The sequence below is a fragment of the Ochotona curzoniae genome, unplaced genomic scaffold (genome assembly GCF_017591425.1).
Source record: "Ochotona curzoniae isolate NIBS_2020 unplaced genomic scaffold, NIBS_Ocur_1.0 scaffold_3208, whole genome shotgun sequence".
NCBI classification, from domain to species: domain Eukaryota; kingdom Metazoa; phylum Chordata; class Mammalia; order Lagomorpha; family Ochotonidae; genus Ochotona; species Ochotona curzoniae.
The window spans coordinates 5,667,974-5,686,757 of NW_024467106.1; the positions used below are offsets into that span (position 1 = coordinate 5,667,974).

At 50.8% G+C, this 18,784-nt stretch overlaps 1 protein-coding gene across 1 annotated transcript in view; it reads right to left on the reverse strand.

The window, feature by feature from the left end:
• GARNL3 (GTPase activating Rap/RanGAP domain like 3) overlaps nucleotides 1-18,784 on the reverse strand; it is a 138,890-nt gene that overhangs the window by 11,153 nt on the left and 108,953 nt on the right. The window contains exons 18-24 of the mRNA XM_041004369.1: nucleotides 18,481-18,555; nucleotides 14,554-14,665; nucleotides 10,582-10,680; nucleotides 10,209-10,325; nucleotides 9,544-9,719; nucleotides 7,946-8,104; nucleotides 4,535-4,601 (exon numbers count right to left, since the gene is read on the reverse strand). Coding sequence (XP_040860303.1) covers nucleotides 4,535-4,601; nucleotides 7,946-8,104; nucleotides 9,544-9,719; nucleotides 10,209-10,325; nucleotides 10,582-10,680; nucleotides 14,554-14,665; nucleotides 18,481-18,555 — 805 coding nt within the window. The remainder of the gene's footprint in view (nucleotides 1-4,534; nucleotides 4,602-7,945; nucleotides 8,105-9,543; nucleotides 9,720-10,208; nucleotides 10,326-10,581; nucleotides 10,681-14,553; nucleotides 14,666-18,480; nucleotides 18,556-18,784) is intronic.

Here is an 18,784-nt window from a genome sequence, read left to right on the forward strand (position 1 = left end):
GCTGGAGCTAAGCCAATCTGAAGTCAGGAGCTTGGAGCCTCTTTGGGGTCTCCCACGTGGGTGCAGGGTCCCACGGCTTTGGGCTGTCCTCTACTGCTTTTCCAGGCCACAAGCAGGGAGCTAGATGGGAAACAGGGCCACTAGGACTAGAACTGGTGACCATATGGAATCCTAGCACATGCAAGGTGAGGACTTTAACCACTACGCCGTCATGCCGGGCCTGGTTGTCCAGTTTATTACTGTACATTTCTTCATAGCAATTTCTTATGATCCTTTGTATGTCAGTGGTATACACTGTAAGCATCTCCTTTTTCATCTCCGATTTTATTTATTGGAGTTTTTCTTTGTTAGTCTGGCTAGAGGTCTGTCTAGTTTGCTTATCGTCCCCAAAAATCAACTTTTTGTTTTGTTGTAGATATTTTTTGGGGTTTGAGTTTCACTTCTTTCTGCTCTGATGCTTATTACTTCTCGCTTCCTGCTCTTTGGGGTTTAGTTTGTTCTGGTTTTTCTGTCTTCAAGACTCATTGTTAGACATTTAATCTCAGATATTTATTTCTCTTTAAAATATAAGCATTTGGGACCGGAGCGATGGCACAGTGGTTAAAGGTCCTCGCCTTGCACGCCCGGGATCCCATATGGGTGCCAGTTCTAATCCCTGCAGCCCTGCTTCCCATCCAACTTCCTGCCTGTGGCCTGGGAAAGCAGTGGAGGACGGCCCAAAGCTTTGGGACTCTGCACCAGCGTAGGAGACCCGGAAGAGGCTCCTGGCTTCGGACTGGCTCAGCACCAGCCATTGTGGCTGCCTGGGGAGTGAGTCATCGGACGAAAGATCCTCCTCTCTGTATATCTGCCTTTCCAATAAAAATAAAATAAATCTTAAAAAAAATGTAAGCATTTAAGGCTATAAACTTCCCTCTTAGGGCTGCTTTTGCTGAATCCATAGTTTTTGATATGTCGTGTTTCATTTTCATTTATTTCAAGTTTTTGATTTCCTTTCTAATTTCTTCAATGATCCATTGATCATCCAGTAGCACGATGTTTAATTAAGCATTCATGATTATGCTCTTGTTCCTGTTGCTGGTTTCTGGCCTTACTGAATTATGGTCTGAGCAGACCCAGGGTGTGATTTCAGTAGTTTTCCATGAGCTTTCTGACTCTCCTGGGTATCTTCCAGTCTAACTTCCAGTCTTCTCCTGGCTCTCCAATGCCCCTCATGGTGACTGGCACTCCCTGCACCTGCCCAGCCCTCATCCCTCTCCCCTTAGCACTACCCACTTAGTGCCCCAGGTAGTTCCCTTGTTTGTTTTGTTCACTGTCTAGCTGTTTACCTCTGAGTGGTAACTGCCATGCCAGCACGCTAGAGGAGTGCCAGTTCAAGTCCCAACTGCTTTGCTTTCGATCCACTTCTCTGTTAGAGTGCCTAAGAAAACAGCAGAGGCTGACTCAAGTGCTTGGACCCCTGCCACCCACGAGGGAGACCTCGATGGAATTTGAGGTTCCTGGCTTTGTCCTGGCCCAGCCATGGCCACTGTAGCCACCGGGGAGTGAATCAGCAGATGGAAGATCTCTCTCTCTCTCCTCCTTCTATATCTGCCCCCATCCTTCTACAAACACCAATTTATTTATTCATTTGAGAGATTTACAGGGTGGAGTTGGGAGGGTGGGAGAGAGAGAGAGAGAGCTCGATCTTCCATCTGCTGGCTCACTCCCCAGATGGCTGCTGGCATCCCAGTGTCTACCTGCTATGCCACCATGCCACTCCTAATACATCAACCTGATAACCTTTCCTGAGGTTAAGTGCTGGTATGCATGTTACCGCTGAATCCCCAGGCAGGCATGTGCTCTGGCTGATGCTGGCTGATTGCAGCCTCTTGTTTCCCATCCCGGGGGGAGGGAGCAGAGGGCAGCAGTCTGTCTCCCGAGGCCTGGTTCCTTACACTTCTCTCTCTCCAGCCCCATGAGGAAAGGCTGCGGTGAATCAGACTGAACAGGTAGATCTATGGAGGAGGGCTTAGCTGTGCAGCCTGTCTGCCTGCAGCCCGTGCGTTCCTCTCCCCAAGGCCTCAACTCACAGCAACCCCAATACCGCCTCTGGCTCACCAGGCCCCCACAGTCCCCTGCTGTGCTCTGGCTGTGTCCCCTCAAACTCACGTGTTGGGGGTTAGAAGGCAGGGCCTCCTGAGAGGGGTTCAGGCTGAGAGGACATTGTCGCTGCTGGGTCACTGCTGCTGCAGGAAAGCCTGCAGAAGAGGGTCTGCTCCATTTTGCTTTGTGTGGACACAGTCTGCACCCATTCGTCCTGTCTGCCGTCTGTCATGTAGGGATGTACCATTGGGTGATGGTTTTTAGGACCATGAGAAGTAAATTCCTGTTCTTCCTAAATTACCCAGAAGCAGGTGTTCTGTGGTGGCAGAATGAAGTCATCTCTCCGCGGTGGCTGCACGTGAGAGGGCTGGGCTGAGGGCTGGACACGAAGTAGCCCGGCACTGACCAGCCAGCTGGTGCAGAACGACAGTGAGTGACACTAACTCTGACTTCAAGACAAGCGCCTCTGTAGGCAGGTCCTGTGGAGGGCAATAGCTGGGCTCTGAAGTCTCACCCTGGTGAAGCCCCACTACCAGAAGGGCAGGTGGCCTCCTGCCGTGCCAGGCAGTGCTGGGGCTAAATAAGGTCATGTGGAGAATGAGGGAGCTTTCCCAGTTGAGCTTGTGTGAATGTCTCTGAGACCCCATTGGCAAACACAAGCATTTCCCCCCTTGTACTTAACTCAATAATTCGCACTGAAGGTTGATGACAATGGAGTACTAACGTTACTGTCAATTCCTTTCTTTTTTCAAGTACTTTACACTGACCTCAGGATCTAAACAAATTTTTTTTTTAATAATTATTTTAAAGTTTTGTTCGTTTATTTTATTTCCCCCTTATGTTTCTGTCTTAGTTTTGGCTTCAGGCTCTTTGACCTTGGTATTTTAAAATAGAGGCTAATGATGAGAAAATAAGAAGGTCACCAACTGCCTGCATTATTTAGACCCTCCGGGGTTTATGATGTGAATCTGTTTTTCTCAAGGGACACATCGTAAGGTCTCTATCACAAACTCTTTTTGTCTTTAGCAGAGCTATGATGAAGATTTCTCCTCTTTAGGACTTTGAATTTCTAAAAGTTATTTTTACTCAAAAGTTATATTTTACTTAAATAATAAAAATCAGTCCCTCACCCCAGGTGAAAAGATGTAGGACAGGACGTTTTGATGTGATGGTCCGTGACTGGAGTGGGACCGGAAACCTGGCGTGGGGCAATGGGCCTCCCTGGGTGGGTTCCGGTAGGCCATGGTGGGGGTGCTGCTTGAGCCACCTTGGCATAGCAGAGACCTCCTCAGCTGGGTTGAAAAGCATTCGGTCCCATATGTTTTTCATTGATTTTTTGTTTGTTTTCTTCTAAAGAAAGTAAAGAGACCACTCCTTCTTCTTGGTTCACTGTTTGGAAGAAGGTGTAAGCAGGCCTGTGATTAAACATCCTCTAAGAGTAACTTCCCCTTAAGGAGCTTTCCTTACACTCTGTAACTTGGTGCACTTTGTAACTGCCTTCTCCTAACTTACTCCCCCTCAGTCTGGCATTTTGAAAATGATGTTGATCCAAAAGATTGCTTTCCTATCTACTAGGCAGAGATTAATGAGTCAAAGTATCTTATCCATGTGATAGAACTAGCACCACTGTCCCAATATTGATAAAGTCATAGGCTGACAAACAGATCTGAGGCTTTAGACTGCATGACCTCTTCCACCCAGGAAAAATGTCCAATTTTTTTTTTAGTCTTAAAAAAAAATACTTTTAGGGGCTAGCATGATAGCTCAATTGACTAATCTTCTTCCTACAATTCTCCCTGTACTTGTGTGGGAGACGTGGAGGAAGCTCCTGGCTTCAGATGGTCTCAGCTCCGGCCATTGTGGCCATTTGGGAAGTGAACCAGAGGATGGAAGATCTTTCTCCTCTTGTAAATCTGCCTTTCAATAAAACATAAATCTTTAAGAAACAAAACAAAACAAAACAAAACTCGTCTGGTTCCTAGCCTGGGGATTGAGGGAGTCCAGGGACCCTAGAAGCGAACCCTGGGCCTCTGCTTTGCAGCTGCCTGACCCCGAGAAAGGCAGCTCACCTCTTAGGCTTTTCCTGTGTTCTCTCTAAGCTGGCAATAGGAACAGGGCCAGTTCGGGGGTGTCCATCATGCAAATTAAACAAGACAATAACCATCACATACTGGCAAAGCACGCAGCACAGAGTAGGGGGTTTCCTTACTGGCAGTCGGTGTCAACACTGCCACATTCTGGTGCTAGTGTCATCCCCTGGCTTTGATGCCATGTCACCGAGAGGTTGGGGTGGAGGCACACGGGGGGAGAGCCAAGGGTGTGCATGTGTGTGTGCAGTTTTGAGCTGCAATTACACGTGCAGGCAAATCTGAGGGTAAGTCCCTTTACACTGCCCAGAGACGAGACAGTCCTCATGAGCAAGCGAAGACGCCGCAGGGCCTTGACTTACAGTTGTGACACAGGAGCAGGCCAGCCTCTCCATCTTCGTACACATCAATAGCTGCAACAAAATTAACCTGCAATGATAACGGGCAATGGTGGTGGGCAGGCAGGACATGGACACTAGGAAAACACGGGCTCAGGCTGCGAGCTGCTGGCTGCCAGGCCATCTGTACCACCTCCCCCACCCAGCCCCCAGCATCCAGTGGCGCCACCCAGAGGCCACGGATGCAATATACGGCAGTCCTTTCTTACTGCCTCTTCACTCATCTGAGCAACTCTATTTCCAGCTCTGCTGTTCTCTCTGTGCAAATATATCAGGTGTACGGCACATGTTCCCGGTAACAGAGCATTTTCACATGGGCTTGTAATTTCATTCTTGGGTCAACCCTAAAAAGTGTCTGGCATTATTCCCACTTCACAGATGGCAAAGGGAGGCTCAGAGAGGCTTCCTGGCTGGTGGGGGCCGCAGCCCAGATCCAACCCGGGGCTCGGGTCCTCTTCCTACCTTTCTATTCCTGTCCCCTCAGAGAGGCCTCACGTTGCCTCTGAGCCTCCCAGTGGCTCCAGCAAGCCTGCAGGGCTGGCCTTTCCCGTGCTCACTTCTGGGGAGAGGAGGACCTGTCCTGCGGGTCCTCTGCTTCTGCATCCATCCAGGCCTCAGTTTCTGCATTTGAGGAGGGGGCTCTGGTGCCCATATCCTTGTTGCTGGCTGCTTTTATTCCCCAGTGCTAGCCCTCTGAGGGTCTCCTGCTCCCTTTGCTGCCCCACCTGCATTTCTAGCCCTTAGCCCAGCCAGGACAGCCTCCTTCCCACGGAAGGCCCCCACTAATGCTCACCTCTGCCCAGTACCCCTACAGCCTCTGATATGGGAATCCCACTTGTATCTGGTCTCCCATTTCAGATGATTCTTCTATCTTGCAGCTCTTTTTTACAGAAGCAACTTGGATAGTATCAAATTTTTCTCTGTTTTCATAAGCTGGCTGTGTTCTGTGGGTGTTAGCAGGCACATGGCACGTTGCCTTGCCTATCTCCAGGGTCCTCCTGCCCATCGGACAAGGGAGCTCCTGACCAAGGAGAGGGACCACGGCTGCTGACCACACAAGGCGTGAGTGCGCAGTGCTCTTGGAGCCTGGATCTGGGGAGGGGGCTTTTGCTTTTCCTTTCTTCCTCCAAAACAGTTTCTTTTTTTCTCTTAGAGAAACGCTCTGTATCTTTGTTTTCCAAAAAGCATACTGAAGGCAGAAAATTCTAGAATTGTTCCTCGTAGATATCAGGAAAAATGAGGAACACATCAAAGCAAGTTATCAAAGGAATTGTCTGTAACTCAGTTTTTCCTAGGCTTTTCATGAGACATGAGGAAAAAAAAAATATCCTCAAGCCTTCTAAGGAACGATCAGGATTTTAAATGTAACTAAATAAGAGCTACAACATAAATGAAATTGTTGAAAAGATGACATTTCTCTACCCTGATAAATGATAATGCAACTGCAGAATTCTCAAAGACATGATCTGTTTTAAACTCAAACACGTCAAACGCTGTCTCTGAAATAAGCTTGGGTACTTTCCCCACGAGAAAGTTTTCTGGAAAGAGTGAATGAGCACCTGCTAGGCCATCATTGCTCTGTGGTTTTCGGCTTGAGGAGCCAAAATGGGTGAGACCTTTTCGAGGATGAGCCAGGCACTTCCTCCCCCATAAGGCCAGCAGGCTGGGGTGGCCCCAGGCCCAAAGAGAAGCCCAGGTGGTGGTCGGTGGCTGCAGGGAGGGGAGTGGCAGTGCCTCAACCTGGGTTCAGGCGGCCTTTCAGGATAGATGTGTGCAGCTGAATCTACCTTAGTCTTAGAAGACAGTGGTTTCTGAGTCCTCCCCATCCTGCTTGAGTCCTCCCCAGACTCTGCTTGGATCTGGAGTGGCGGGATGGGGAGGGCTGGGAGCTCCTTCTCACAGCTCCCCAGGTGATCACAGGCAGGGTTCAAGGTGATGAGGATGTAGCCAGGGATTCTGATGTGAGCAAGTCCATTCAAGACCAGTGAGGTCTCTGCAGGAGCAGCGTCCAAGCTCCTAGATGGCTCCTCAGAGAGCTGAGTTGGGATTCCAGCACCGTGGAAAAGAGAAATGACAGCGTACTCTACGGCCATCAAACCAAGACCTTCTTACTAGATAGATAGATGTAGGCTTCTGTATTTCTGGTTTTGCTGTTTTTCATATTGGAGGGCTAGTTCAAATTCCAGTTACACAGCTTCCCAGCCAGCTCCCTGCTAATGGACCTGGGAAAGCAGCAGAGGATGACCCAAGTCTTTGGGCCTCTGCCACTCATGTGAAGACCAGATGAAGCTCCTGGCTCCTGGCTTCATCCAGGCCCAGACCTGGCTGTTACGGTCTGGGGGTAGGTGGTAGGGCTGGGGGTTAGTAGTGGACGGGAAATCTGTCAGTCTGCCTTTCAAATCAATCAATCAAGATTTTTTTTTTCTGCCTCTGAAAATCTTGCTCTAATTAGATATTACGTGTTCTTAATGATTAGCAGTATTAATGAGCACTTACTAAGACAAGCTGCTAAGCCTAACTGGAAAGAATTCCATGGTCTCTGGCTTGCTGAACAGAATGGATGGGGAGCCTATGTGTTTGGAAGCCCGGTGAGGATCTGCGGGTTGTGTTCTCCCAGGGGGAGACTGAGTCCCTCATTCTACCTTTTGTATCTAAGGTGGGATGCTAGTGTACACTGCCCAGTGTGAACCCCACGATTCAGCATTGCCAGGTCTGCGCCTTGTCTCTCAGTGGTAAACAACCTGCTGTCATCTCCAGCCTCCAGCGACAGCAGGGTACCCTGGCCTCAGGGTAGTGGGTGTTCAGCAGCTTCTGCTGAGCTCAGAATTCAGACCCCCTCCCATACTAGTTAGCATCAGAGTAGTTTTGCTGCTAAACCTGGAACCTGTGCTTTCCATACAGCTCAGGGTGCAGACATGTGTGCTTCCGTCCGCCTGCCCACTCTTCCCTCCCCACCCCAGTGGGGCTCTAAGTGGTCAGAAAGGAGTCCACCTGTCCCCTACCCCGAGTCATTGATCCCTAAGCTGTGAGCCTCAGATTGACTCTCCGAAGGCCTCCCAGGTGCTCTGCCTAGCACGTCCTTTGGCTTCCTTAGCTACTGGCATTCAGCTCTCTGACTCTGTGCTTTGCTTTTGTTCAGGAGGCTGGCATGTTAGGGCAAGATCTGGAAGGGCTATGTGGGGCAATGGGACAGCAGTGTCGAGTTAGGGGAAGCCATTTATCCCTGCTAAAATGCCAACCCAGTGTGGTTCAGGCTGCAGAGTGCACCCATAATACGGGCATGCTGAGTGGGAGGTGATGGAAAGAAACCCCATGAAGGCACCTAGCCCCGTCCCTCGCCCACTCCCCAGGCTGTCCCTCCAGCGGCTGCCTTACCCTGTTGGCCTCCACGTGGTGCAGCCGGAAGGCCTCCCCCGTGCTCTCGTTCACCACATCGAACTGGTGTCGGTAAGCCACGCAGATGAGGTTGTCACTCTCTTCCGTCGGCCCGTCCACCAGGGTCATCACCACGGGTGAGTCCGACAGGCAGATTTCCTGGGCGCAAACAGCCGCCTTCATGTCAGCTCTTGCTGCTAGCCTCCTCGGGCAGCCGAGGCTGCCCCCCGCCCGGTGGCTAGGGCCTCCGGTGACCCGTCATTGAGATGACTGTGCTTGGAGGTGGGGCCTTGGGGAATGATGAGGACTAGACAAATCATTAGGTTGAAGGCCCTGTGAGCAGTGACAGGCACAGCCCCACCTACTCCCGGTCTCTTGTCTCAGCATGCCCTGCGTCCCACTGGGACTCTGCACCTCCACAGCCCTGAGCCTACACAGCCCTCTCTTCTTGACAGTGCCCTGCCCTGCACGTTTGGTTTTTAGTCCCAGAATGCTTGCTCCATGTACTTTGCCTGTAGTCATTGCAGCCTGTTGTGGGAGAACAATGGGAAAAGAGCTTCCATGACATATGGGTGTGTGCGTGCTGTCTGCAGATGGTCACGGATGGCCTTACAAGGGCCAGTATCCAACTGGGGCAAGACTTGAACTTGCCGGATCCGCCATGCTGCCCCAACTCCATTATGTGCAGCAGTAGCAGACCAGCACAGGTGTAATCCAGGGGACTTTGCCAGAAACAGCGTCTCAGTTTGCCTGGGTGGGGGGTTTGGGGACATTGCATGATGGGTTACGAGGCTGTGCCCCCAGCAAGTCCTGGTGCCTCGGGCTAGTGGCACAGCTTCCCCCTCCCCATGCTTCTCTGACCCTTCTGGCTCCCCGGGCCTGAATCCTGCTTCAGAGGCCCACTTGATTTCTACTCTTGGGCTGCAGGCTCTGCTCCACCCAGGAGCTAGTAGAAATCAAAGCCAAAGTCTTCGTTAGGGCCCCTTGGGTCCCGCCTTCTCTGAGCTGCCTCCTGCCCTTTCCTCTGTACCCACCACCTGCCTGTTCCAGCATCTTCAACAGCCCCAAGGGCCACGGACTGGCACCTAGCCCCAGGCATTCTCCGCATTTGCTCCCACTCTGCCCTGTGGTGTCTGTTCAGGGCAGGTTTTCCTGGGAAACAGACCTCTGCCCCCTCACTTCCCTCTGCCTTATCCTCCGCCTCTGCTCAGGATTTATCCCTGCCAACAGTCACAGGTCTAGCTTCTGCTCTGTGTTATCCTTCAGCTAGAGAACAATCTCCAGGAGAGGGGATGCCTAACTCCATCCAGGTCTCCCACCTGAGTGGCAGGGACTCAACTCCTTGGAGCCATGACCTGCTGTCTGCCAGGATCTGCCTTAGCAGGAACCTGGAGCCCAGAGCTGGAACTGGAGCTGAGTGTTAATACAGAATGCGGGGAGTCTCGGCTGCTTGACTGAGTGCCTGCCCAGGAATGAATTTTTCTGGTGAGTGTCCCACAGGTGAGGGGTCCCTCACTGGTTATGGAACAGGTATGTCTAACTGTACCTTAGGCCGGAGTGGCCAGGAGAGAAGTGCTCTGCAGTGCAAAACAACCTACCCTGATGTACTGGAATTCTTCAACTGGTGACTCAGACACTGGGGACAGCGAGGAGAGGCCGGGGCCCCCGCTCGGCTTCTTGTGTTTCCTGGTGATCAGGAGCAGTTTATTCCGAATGGCGACCACAATCCTCAGCTCCCGGCTATGGTGAGTGTTAATTGCATACAAGTGGCAGCCTGGGAAGAGAAGGGAAGTGTCGCTCAATGTGTAGCCGGGGAGTTTAGAAGCGTCGGGGCCTTGATGCTTTGGTGATAACCTGGGAAAACTCCACTTTCTGACATCAGGGGGAAAGGTGACTTAAAATAAAAATGGGTTACAGCAACTGTAGCGTGCAGGGTGTGGTCTTGTCTTCCTGTTCCCTGACAGGTCACATGAGCAGGGTTTGGACCTGTCTGCAAGACATCTCCTCTTGCCAGTTTGCTAACAAGCTGAATGCACCTACAGGAAAACCTGTTCTGCACGGGCCTGGAGCTTCTCTCAAGCCGCAGCCAGCTTCTCTATGTTTTCAAGTTTCCTAAGGTAACAGGTGTCACTACCTCGTGACGTTTCCGAGTCAGGACCAAACCGGCGCGGTCAAATTCCTACTCGTTGTTATCTTCTGCAAAGCTTGGCCACAGGAAAACCTCAGCTCAACAGAAACCCCTGAACACGAGGATCCCAGTCACCTTTTGTCTTTTCCAGCTTGTTCTCCCGGCAGTCGGACCTGCCCTTCCCGGCCTGTTTGGCGTCGAGGCCCTTCTGCAAGGCACTTAGCCGGAAGACAAAGAGGCGGGCATCCTTTCCTGGTGACAGGGGAAGGAAGGAGTTAGGTTGGACGCATCAGAAGACCTGGAGGAACCTGGGAAGGGCTAGGATGTAGGAAGCACCCTATATTGCTTTCTGGCTCTCTGCAATTGCGGATGCACCTCCCTGCCGCCCCTGGCTGAGTGTGGGGGTGCCCCAGGAGAAGCAGTTGACCCCGGAGTCCCCCAGCACATCGGCTGCAGAGGGTGGGCCCTTTTTGGTCTCTCAGAGCACCCACCCGGAAGGGGATGCCACCTTTGTCTGCTCTGAGCACCAGGAGGTCCAGCGTCTCCAGCACGTGCACCTGCTTCACGGGCAGCGACCTGTCGAACACGGGCACTGGCGGGAGGTCGTCTGGAAGAGGAAAGCTGGTTACGCGGGGGTGGCGGCCCTGCCCACACCGCCCCATCCGGGGCTGGAGGAGCCCGCCCTCCCGCACAGCGAGGAGCTGGGCCTGGGTCTCCACAGAAAGCTCAAACATCACCCTTCTCTCGGCTCAGGGACAAGCACCAACACGAGGGGACTTAAGATATTTGGAGAGAATGGGCTTAAGGTTGTTTTTGTTTTTGTTTTTGTTTTTTAATTAAAAAGCAAAACAAAACAACAACCCCAAATTGAAATTCCCTTGTATTCCCCTCTAGATGCATCCAGAACTCAGTCTGGAGATACAGCAACAGGAGTAAAAAAATTGTATTCTCACTTTCATTAAAGACAAAGCAGTTGAATCTCTCAGTCCCAGTTTCAATGTGATGGTCCCAAAAGACTGAACAAGTAAAAAGATAAGAATGAAAAAGAGGGTGGAAGTGGGAGAGCAGTGATCTCAAGTCTCTCGTAAAGTATTATGGTATTTTCCCATTTTTAGGTACTATGTGAAATGATCTTCTATTTTAGATCATTTTTCGTGTATCTCGAGACAGTAAAACAACACTTTCATTTGTACTTAAATACTCTGTTCTAACCTGCTGTGATCTGCACCTACAGTAGTTCGCCTCCAGGTTCATAGTATTACTCTGAATAAGAAATTCTCTTTATTTTAAAGGCAAAAATAAAAGGGAAATATTAATTGTACTGCCCAAACAGCAAGAAGAAATTAATTCCAGGGGGGAAATTTTCAATTATATGGCTGATTAAAGGCATCACAGGTGCACACAGGACCTTCTTTGAAGGTGACTCATGGGAATTTCAAATTATCAGCGGTTGCTTTGCTCTCAAAGGGCCCTGTGACACCGGGGGGCTACAGGTATGATGTAGGCTGATCTGTGAGGCAGTTTTTTTTCTCTGGATGCAGACGCGGGGCATGGCAGGTGCAAAGGGTAGCCAGGGCTGGGGTGAGCTTGGTGCAGGAGAGGTGGCACCTTCGTTCTGTGGCTGCCCTCAGCTCTCAGTGGCTGTGCCCGGGGCTTGGGCTTATTTACCTAAGCCCTATTCAGGTGCAAGGGTCTCTGAGCACATCAGCTGTTATAGCAATGTAAGTGTGCTTGGAGGGCAGTCCACCCTGGACGGTGCCCAGGACAGGCAGGGGGAAAGTGAGGCCTTGCTGTCTGCTCCCTGTTGGTGGGGGATGGATCTTTTGCTCCACACGGCTTGTCTCTGATTTCCTTTTAATTCCTGGGGCAAATGTGAGTGAAACTGATGATGAGTCATTCACTCATCAACCATTCTCCTTCCTCCTCTACCTCAGGCCTTCACAAGAAAGTACTGATTCTCACTGCACTGTTGCCAGGGCAGCCTCCATTGTTCCAAACATGGGAGGATGGCCCCAACGCCCGTCAGCCACCCACCACTTCCGGCTGAGTTACCGTGATCATCCCATTGCGGGAGAAAGGCAGACAACCTTCCAGGGCCTGGTGCTTAGCGTGCCTGTGGCATTTCCCAGTGCCCCCAGGAGGCAAAACTGGTAACATTTCCATTTAACAAGACTGAGCTGCCAGTAACTTTTCTGAGGCCACAGCCCGGAGCAAGTGGAGGCTAACCCCAGGCAAGGACAAAGCCAGCTGTGTGCTGGGTCATTGTCAGGGCATGAGAGCCGCCTTGCCTCCCATGGGCTGAAGGGGCAACCATGGCAGCAGCAGCAGTTGTACACTCAATGATAGGAACTGCACACCGGACACAGGGACACTGGATTAAGCTAAGCAGCCATCCCCCAGGGTTCCTTCCTGGGTGTGCACACAGCACAGGAAGGCAGAAGATGCAGGACTGACTGCTGGGTGGATTCCATGACTGTTTCGTCAATCCTGTTTTTTTTTCCTTCTTGTCATCGCCTCATGGAAAACAAAAGCACACGGGGATGGCATTAGGAATTGGCATTTTTGTTCTTCCAAAGCGGGTTGGGCTCCACTTGGAGTGCAAAGGACCTTGGTTTTGCATAATGGACTTGAAAGGTGTGGACTCATAAGGGCTTAGTCTAATGAAATGAAACAGTGGTTAAACGGGACAGAGTGGAGCTCAGCCTGAAAGGGTCTGAAAGAAGCCCATTCCTGGGAACAACTCACAGGACGAAGAGAACACAGAATCGTGGCTGCCGCTGCTTCTTTTTTTTTTAATATTTAACTTTTTAAGAACCGTGGCTTCTAAGTGCTTCCAAGGCACGAAGAAAGCCTCAAGGATTCATCTTCTTAGTGAAGACCAACAGGGAAGCGTTTGTTTCTATTTCATCCTGATTTGATTAGGACTTCATTTTTGGAAATCTGTATAAAACACTGATAAGAACTTAAATAGATTGTTACAGAACGTAGCTGGTGAGTGGAAACGAGCCCTGGGCTCGGAATCCCCTTGGGTTCCAGTTTCAGACACTCCGTGGTATCAAGTAAGTCCCGACGCTTCTTTTGGCCTTGGCTTTTGCATCTATAGAACTAAGAGACTAGACCAAACCTTTAGGGTTTGCTTCTTTTTCAAAGCAAAATGTTTTTGGTTGTACTTTTGGCAAACAACAACAACAAAATCTAAGGCTTTTCTCAAAGTGTGGCAAGGTCATGGGGACAGAGGGAAGGTCACAGCTATCGCTTAGTAGGTGACAACTGTGTGCTGATATGCTTGGGACACTTCACGTGGGCAGTCCCTCCATGATAACATCCTTTAAAAAAATCACCTCCATCTGAGAGAAATCCAGGCCTTGGAGTCAAGCATTCTTCAAGGTCACAGAGTTTCCAATTGCTTTTGCCATTTCTACACTTCAACACTCATTTTCGATTCTTGCTTGATGAATTTTTAAGCTATCTGCTTTTTCTTGAGTTATAGACACAATTTGGCTAAGGGCATTAGGCATTGGCATTAGGACAGGTATCAAAAGTAAGATGAACCAGGATCAGACAGACATCCCCAGGGAGTGTGGCCAGACTCCCTGACCTCCCCACCCCTGGCACCCAGCCTGGCAGGTGCTGAGTCAGGGTCAGTCTGGGTGCGGGTTGTGCTAAAGGGTGGGAAGAGGCTGCAGTTTCAAGGACACTGTGTCAGTCCCATGATGGTGGCTTTAGCAGTCCCTTGAAATGTTGCTATGGTGGCCAGAGCCTGGGTATCTGCAAGGGCTGTGGGGACCCTTTGGCACCCCCGTCTGGGACTCGGGCTTCCTCAGGAGCTGCAGATGACCTGGTGCTGGGTTGAGCTCCTCTGTCACCAACTGGGAGCCTGCCCTGATGCCAAGAGTCCTGTGGGTCCATCCTTCAATCTATACCCTCGACCCAAACTGCGCTTACTACCCACTGTGTCTTGGCCACGGGCAGGTTCTGCACACGGTGGCTGGTCTGTGCAGCAGGGAGCTGAGCACCTCTGGGGGCACACTGATCTATGGGTTGGTGTTAGAGGGGCTTGACTCAATCAAGGTCTCTTTGTTCATTCATCAGAAATGAATCACATTGTTTGTTTTTAGACATGAAGTATTTTACCTCGAGAGAGATCACATGGTCACTGAAGACAGTGGTTCCAAACCACGTGTCCTTGTGGATTTCAGGTAACCATGGAATAAGTTATTGCTCAGCAAGGGAGAATGCTTTGGGGGCATTTGATAGCCAGCTGTCACCTCATCAGATCTGGGGCAGCAATGAGCCTGCATGATTGGCTAAGAACATATGTCTTCTGCTTGCATTAAAGACAAAGGGTTGATTTGGGCAGGCCATGGCACTTGGCAAACCTCCCCCTGATGGTGTGATGGGAGTTGATTCGTAGTCGCCCTCTCGGAATGACTCCAAATTACACAAATAAAGACAGTTGTAGGAACAGCTACTCACTAACCATCCACTAGCAAGACACCGGCATCCGTGGAAACCAGCAGGGCCTGGCCCCAGGGGTCTGCGCACACGGCTTCATGGGGGAAATTACTGCAGAAACACTGGGGCTCCCAGGGCTGTGAGGCGACACAACATGAGAAAGTAAGTGCATTGGAGGAAACACACGGTGGCCTGGCCAGCCCACGCCTGAACCAGCAACACAGATGCGCAGTGGGAAGGCAAGTTGGCCACACCCTGGAGCTCCGCAGGGGGCTGGGCTCTGTTACCTTCCTGAAGAATGCAAAGTCTCCTTTCCATAGGCAGGTAGAAAAGAGGGAGTTTCGGACGCCATGTCCTGCGTCTCTGCGCTGCAGTTACATTCTTTTGGGCAGGGCAGCTGAAGCCCTGGCAAGGCTTTCTAAGGCTTCAGTGTTTGGAGGTGGGGCCGAATGTGCTGCCTCTTTCTTGAGAGGATGTGCATTCGTTCATTATAGAAGGAAGTGCCACGTGATGCTATGAAAAAGTCAGATTCCTGTGTTGCTGATTCTGCGAAATTATTAAACCACACACAGTGCAAAGGGTTGGTATCGTCTTAACCCCCCAAAATGCTTATCGACCCACATGAAGCCAAGAACTCTTAGAAAACGGTGGATGCTGCCGAGGTAACTATGCCTGCTCCTCCACAAGCAGCAGGTTCACTCCTTGGGTCTCAGTTTCATTTTCCTTCGGGGTGTGAGAGCTGGAACTCCCACGTACGGCTCCGAGCTACACGTGGGTATGTGGAAAGCGCAGAGACAGCTTCCGGAGGCCTCGGTCACACCAGCAGGCCGAGTGAACATTTTCTTTCTTTTTAAACTAAAAACTATTTTACTTTTATTTGAAAGGTAGAGAGAAAGAGAGAGGAGAGAGAGAGAGAATCTTCCATCTACTGGTTCACTTCCCAATAGCCACAAATGCTGGAGCTTCTTCCAGCCAGGAGCTTCTTCCAGGTCTCCCACATAGGTGCAGGGATCCAAGGACCTGAGTCATCCTCCACTGCTTTCTCAGGCCATTAGCAGGGAGCTGGATCAAAAGTGAAGCAGCCACGACTGAGCCAGAGCTCTTATGGGATGCCAGTGACATAGGTGGAAGCTTTGCCTACTATACTATGGTACTAACCCCCTTGTGGATGTTTTTAACATAACCATTAACTCCCCTTCAAATCAATGGCTTGGCCTCAAAGGACAAGGGACCTTTTCAGAGATTCTTGGGGACAAGTTGAAGTCTTCCGTCTTTACTTTTACTCTCAGACACAAGGGCCTGGTAAGTCCCACCTGGGACTGCAGAGAAGCCCTGAGGATGCCCAGGAGGTGTGTCTGTCAGCACCTAGAGAGGGTGTGTTTCATACTCAGTCTCAAAGTCTTCTGGGATGAGAGTCTCATTAGGGCTGAGGATAAAGGATGTACGGGCATCACTGCTACCTTAGAACAGCATGGCACTGTGGCACAGTAGGTAAGGCATCCCGTACGGGCACCAGTTTGTGTCCCAGATGCTCTACTTCCAGTCCTTTCCCCTGCTAATACTACTGGGAAAGTAGCTGAAGACAGCCCAAGTGCTTGAGCCCCTGCATGCACGTGGGAGCCCCAGAAGAAGCTCCTGGCTCCTGACTTTGGACTGGTTCAGCTCTGGCTATTGTGGTTATGTGGGGAAGAAGCCAGCAAATGGAAGATCTCTTTTTAGTTTTCTTGCATCCCTTCTCCCTGACCCCCACCGTAACTCTGTCTTTCAAATTGAAGGGAAAAAAAAGTAAAGCAAATCATAGCATGCTTCCCTGTCAGGAAACCCATGAGCCACCAAAAGGATGTTCTAGCTGCTAAGACAGGAACTGTCCTGTTCTGGAAAGGTTACCTACAGCATGGAAACATCTTATAAACAGCAGAGCGGCTGTGTCCTGCTGATCGTTGCCTGCAACTGCATTTCCCTGAGATTTCCGGCAGTCCTGAGCTTGTGGCTCAGACGAGGACAGGCGAAAGCGAAGCCGTATGAATGTCACACCTGGAAGACAGACTCCAGTGCACTTGGAGATCCCAAGACAGGCAACTGGCTCTTCCAGGCCAGGGAACACTGGGACACTCCTGTAGACGGGGCCCTGGACGAGGCATGGAGGCGTCTGCGAAATGCCAGGAATTGTGCCCACAGCGCCGTCTGCACATTTTGCAGAGCTGGGATGTGGCCTGCCTGTAGACTTCAGGGATTCTCCCTGGGGCTGGTGACTGTGTGAGGTCTGAGGTGCTACTGACTGGGACCAGGGACCAAGGGGCAGTGACAGACTGAGATCTGGCTTGCAGAGGCTCTGGTCTGGACCTGATAGCCCTAGACCCCTTCTACCATGTGCAAGGCTCAGGCCGGGACACGTGGGCTTCCTGCCTGAGCGTCAGACTCCCCACAGGCTGCCGGACAGCACTCTCCTGTGTGACAAGGGGCTGAAGGAGCCCCGTGCCTAGCCCATGAGGTCCTGGGAACAATCTTTCTCCAGGGGTGGCCACTGCCTCGGGGCAGGTATCAGCAACCCCAAAGGTAATAGCTGCTCTTTAGCAGTTACTGGCAAGCAAGTCATGATTCGACATGTTTCAGTTTTTAATCTGGCCCTAGGAACTTCTTATTCAGACCATCATTAAATTTTACGGGAGGAGCTGACACACTGGCTCAATAGGCTAATCCTCTGCCTATAGCACAGACATCTCAAATAGGTGCTGGTTCTAGTCCTGGCTGCTTCACTTCCCATCCAGCTCCCTGCTTGTGGTCTGGGAAGGCAGTCGAGGACAGCCCAAGCCTTGGGACTCTGCACCCCTGTGGGAGACCCAGAAGAGGTTCTGGGCTCCTGGCTTTGGATTGGTTCAGCTCCAGCCATCGTGGCCGCTTGGGGAGTGAATCAACAGATGGAAAATCTTCCTCTCTGTCTCTCCTCCTCTCTGTATGTCTGATTTTCCAATAGACTAAATCTTAGTAGAATAAGTAAGTAGAATAAATCTTTTAAAAAATCCTACTAGAATTTTCTGTTTGTAATATGTTTAGTAACACTGCTAATTGCTACTTATGTGCACGACCAAGCAGACAGACACCTTTGGAAGGCATGCTTTGCTGCCAGGCTTAATTTGGTTGCAGTTCTTTCAAGCTCGCCATTTCCCTGAAGCTACATCTTAAAACATGAAGGCTCCAGTCATCTCTGCTTCTACCACCAAGACACACATACTCATTTCTCTTGCTTTTATAACGCACACTTCTCTAGTAAAGCATGCCTGCCCATCTATCCTCTTTAGGTGATCTTTACATTTTTCTGAAAGTACGCATCCATGAGTACTGAAGGTATTGTTTGGCAATACAAGATCATGTGCCTAGTAAGTTCATATCATAATTTATTTTTTGCTGTTATAATCTTGATTACTGCCTAGTACCCCTAATCCTCTCTTCCCAGTGGCTGGGTGAGTGGCAGATTCAGCAGTAGTGGATTGGCAGCTGGGGTATGTCAGTATTACCTGGGGACCTGTCAGGATGCACCCTCCAGACCCTTCCCACATCCTCAGCTCTGGGGGACGACAGCCATGCAATGGTGTTAACCTCTGCCTCCAGCACAGGTCAGCAGCCCGGGCGCCTCATTCCAGCTGGAGCGAGACACAGACCTGACCGCAGCCACACTCCTGGCTCGGAGCATGCGTGGGTTCAGGGGGTGTGAATGCACACACCGCAGGGTAGGTGCCACCAGAACCTTGCCTGGCTGCCCATGCCCGGCCCAGCAGCTCTGCTCTGTTCCTGTAGGCCTCAGACGTGCATGCCATGGGAACATGGAGTCTCCTTTGGGCCCCAGATGCTGCATTAGGTGAGCTCCTCCTTCTTCCGTCCAGACTTTTCCCCCAGGAGCCTTGCTGAGCAGCAAGGACACTCACAGGCCCACGGGAAGGCTTCACCAACTCACCTCTCTTTTACAGATCCCTGAAGCTGCCAAGCTGGATGGGGCGTCTCCTCTTACTGTGGACTTCAGCTTCAGGGCCTTCAGAACAGAGATGCCTTTTAAAAAGTTTGTCATTAGCAGTAAGGGAGCAGTGGGATGTGGAAGCAAAATTTATAAATCAGGAGCGGTTTCAGACTGAAGGACTGGCTTCTCCCACTGACTTGTCATTGAATAGCAGGTAGTGAAACCACAGCCCAAGGAGCCCCAAACATGTTGTACCGTTTTGGTGAGCTGCTGGATCAGGGCCTTGTGAGTCCTGAACCAGCAA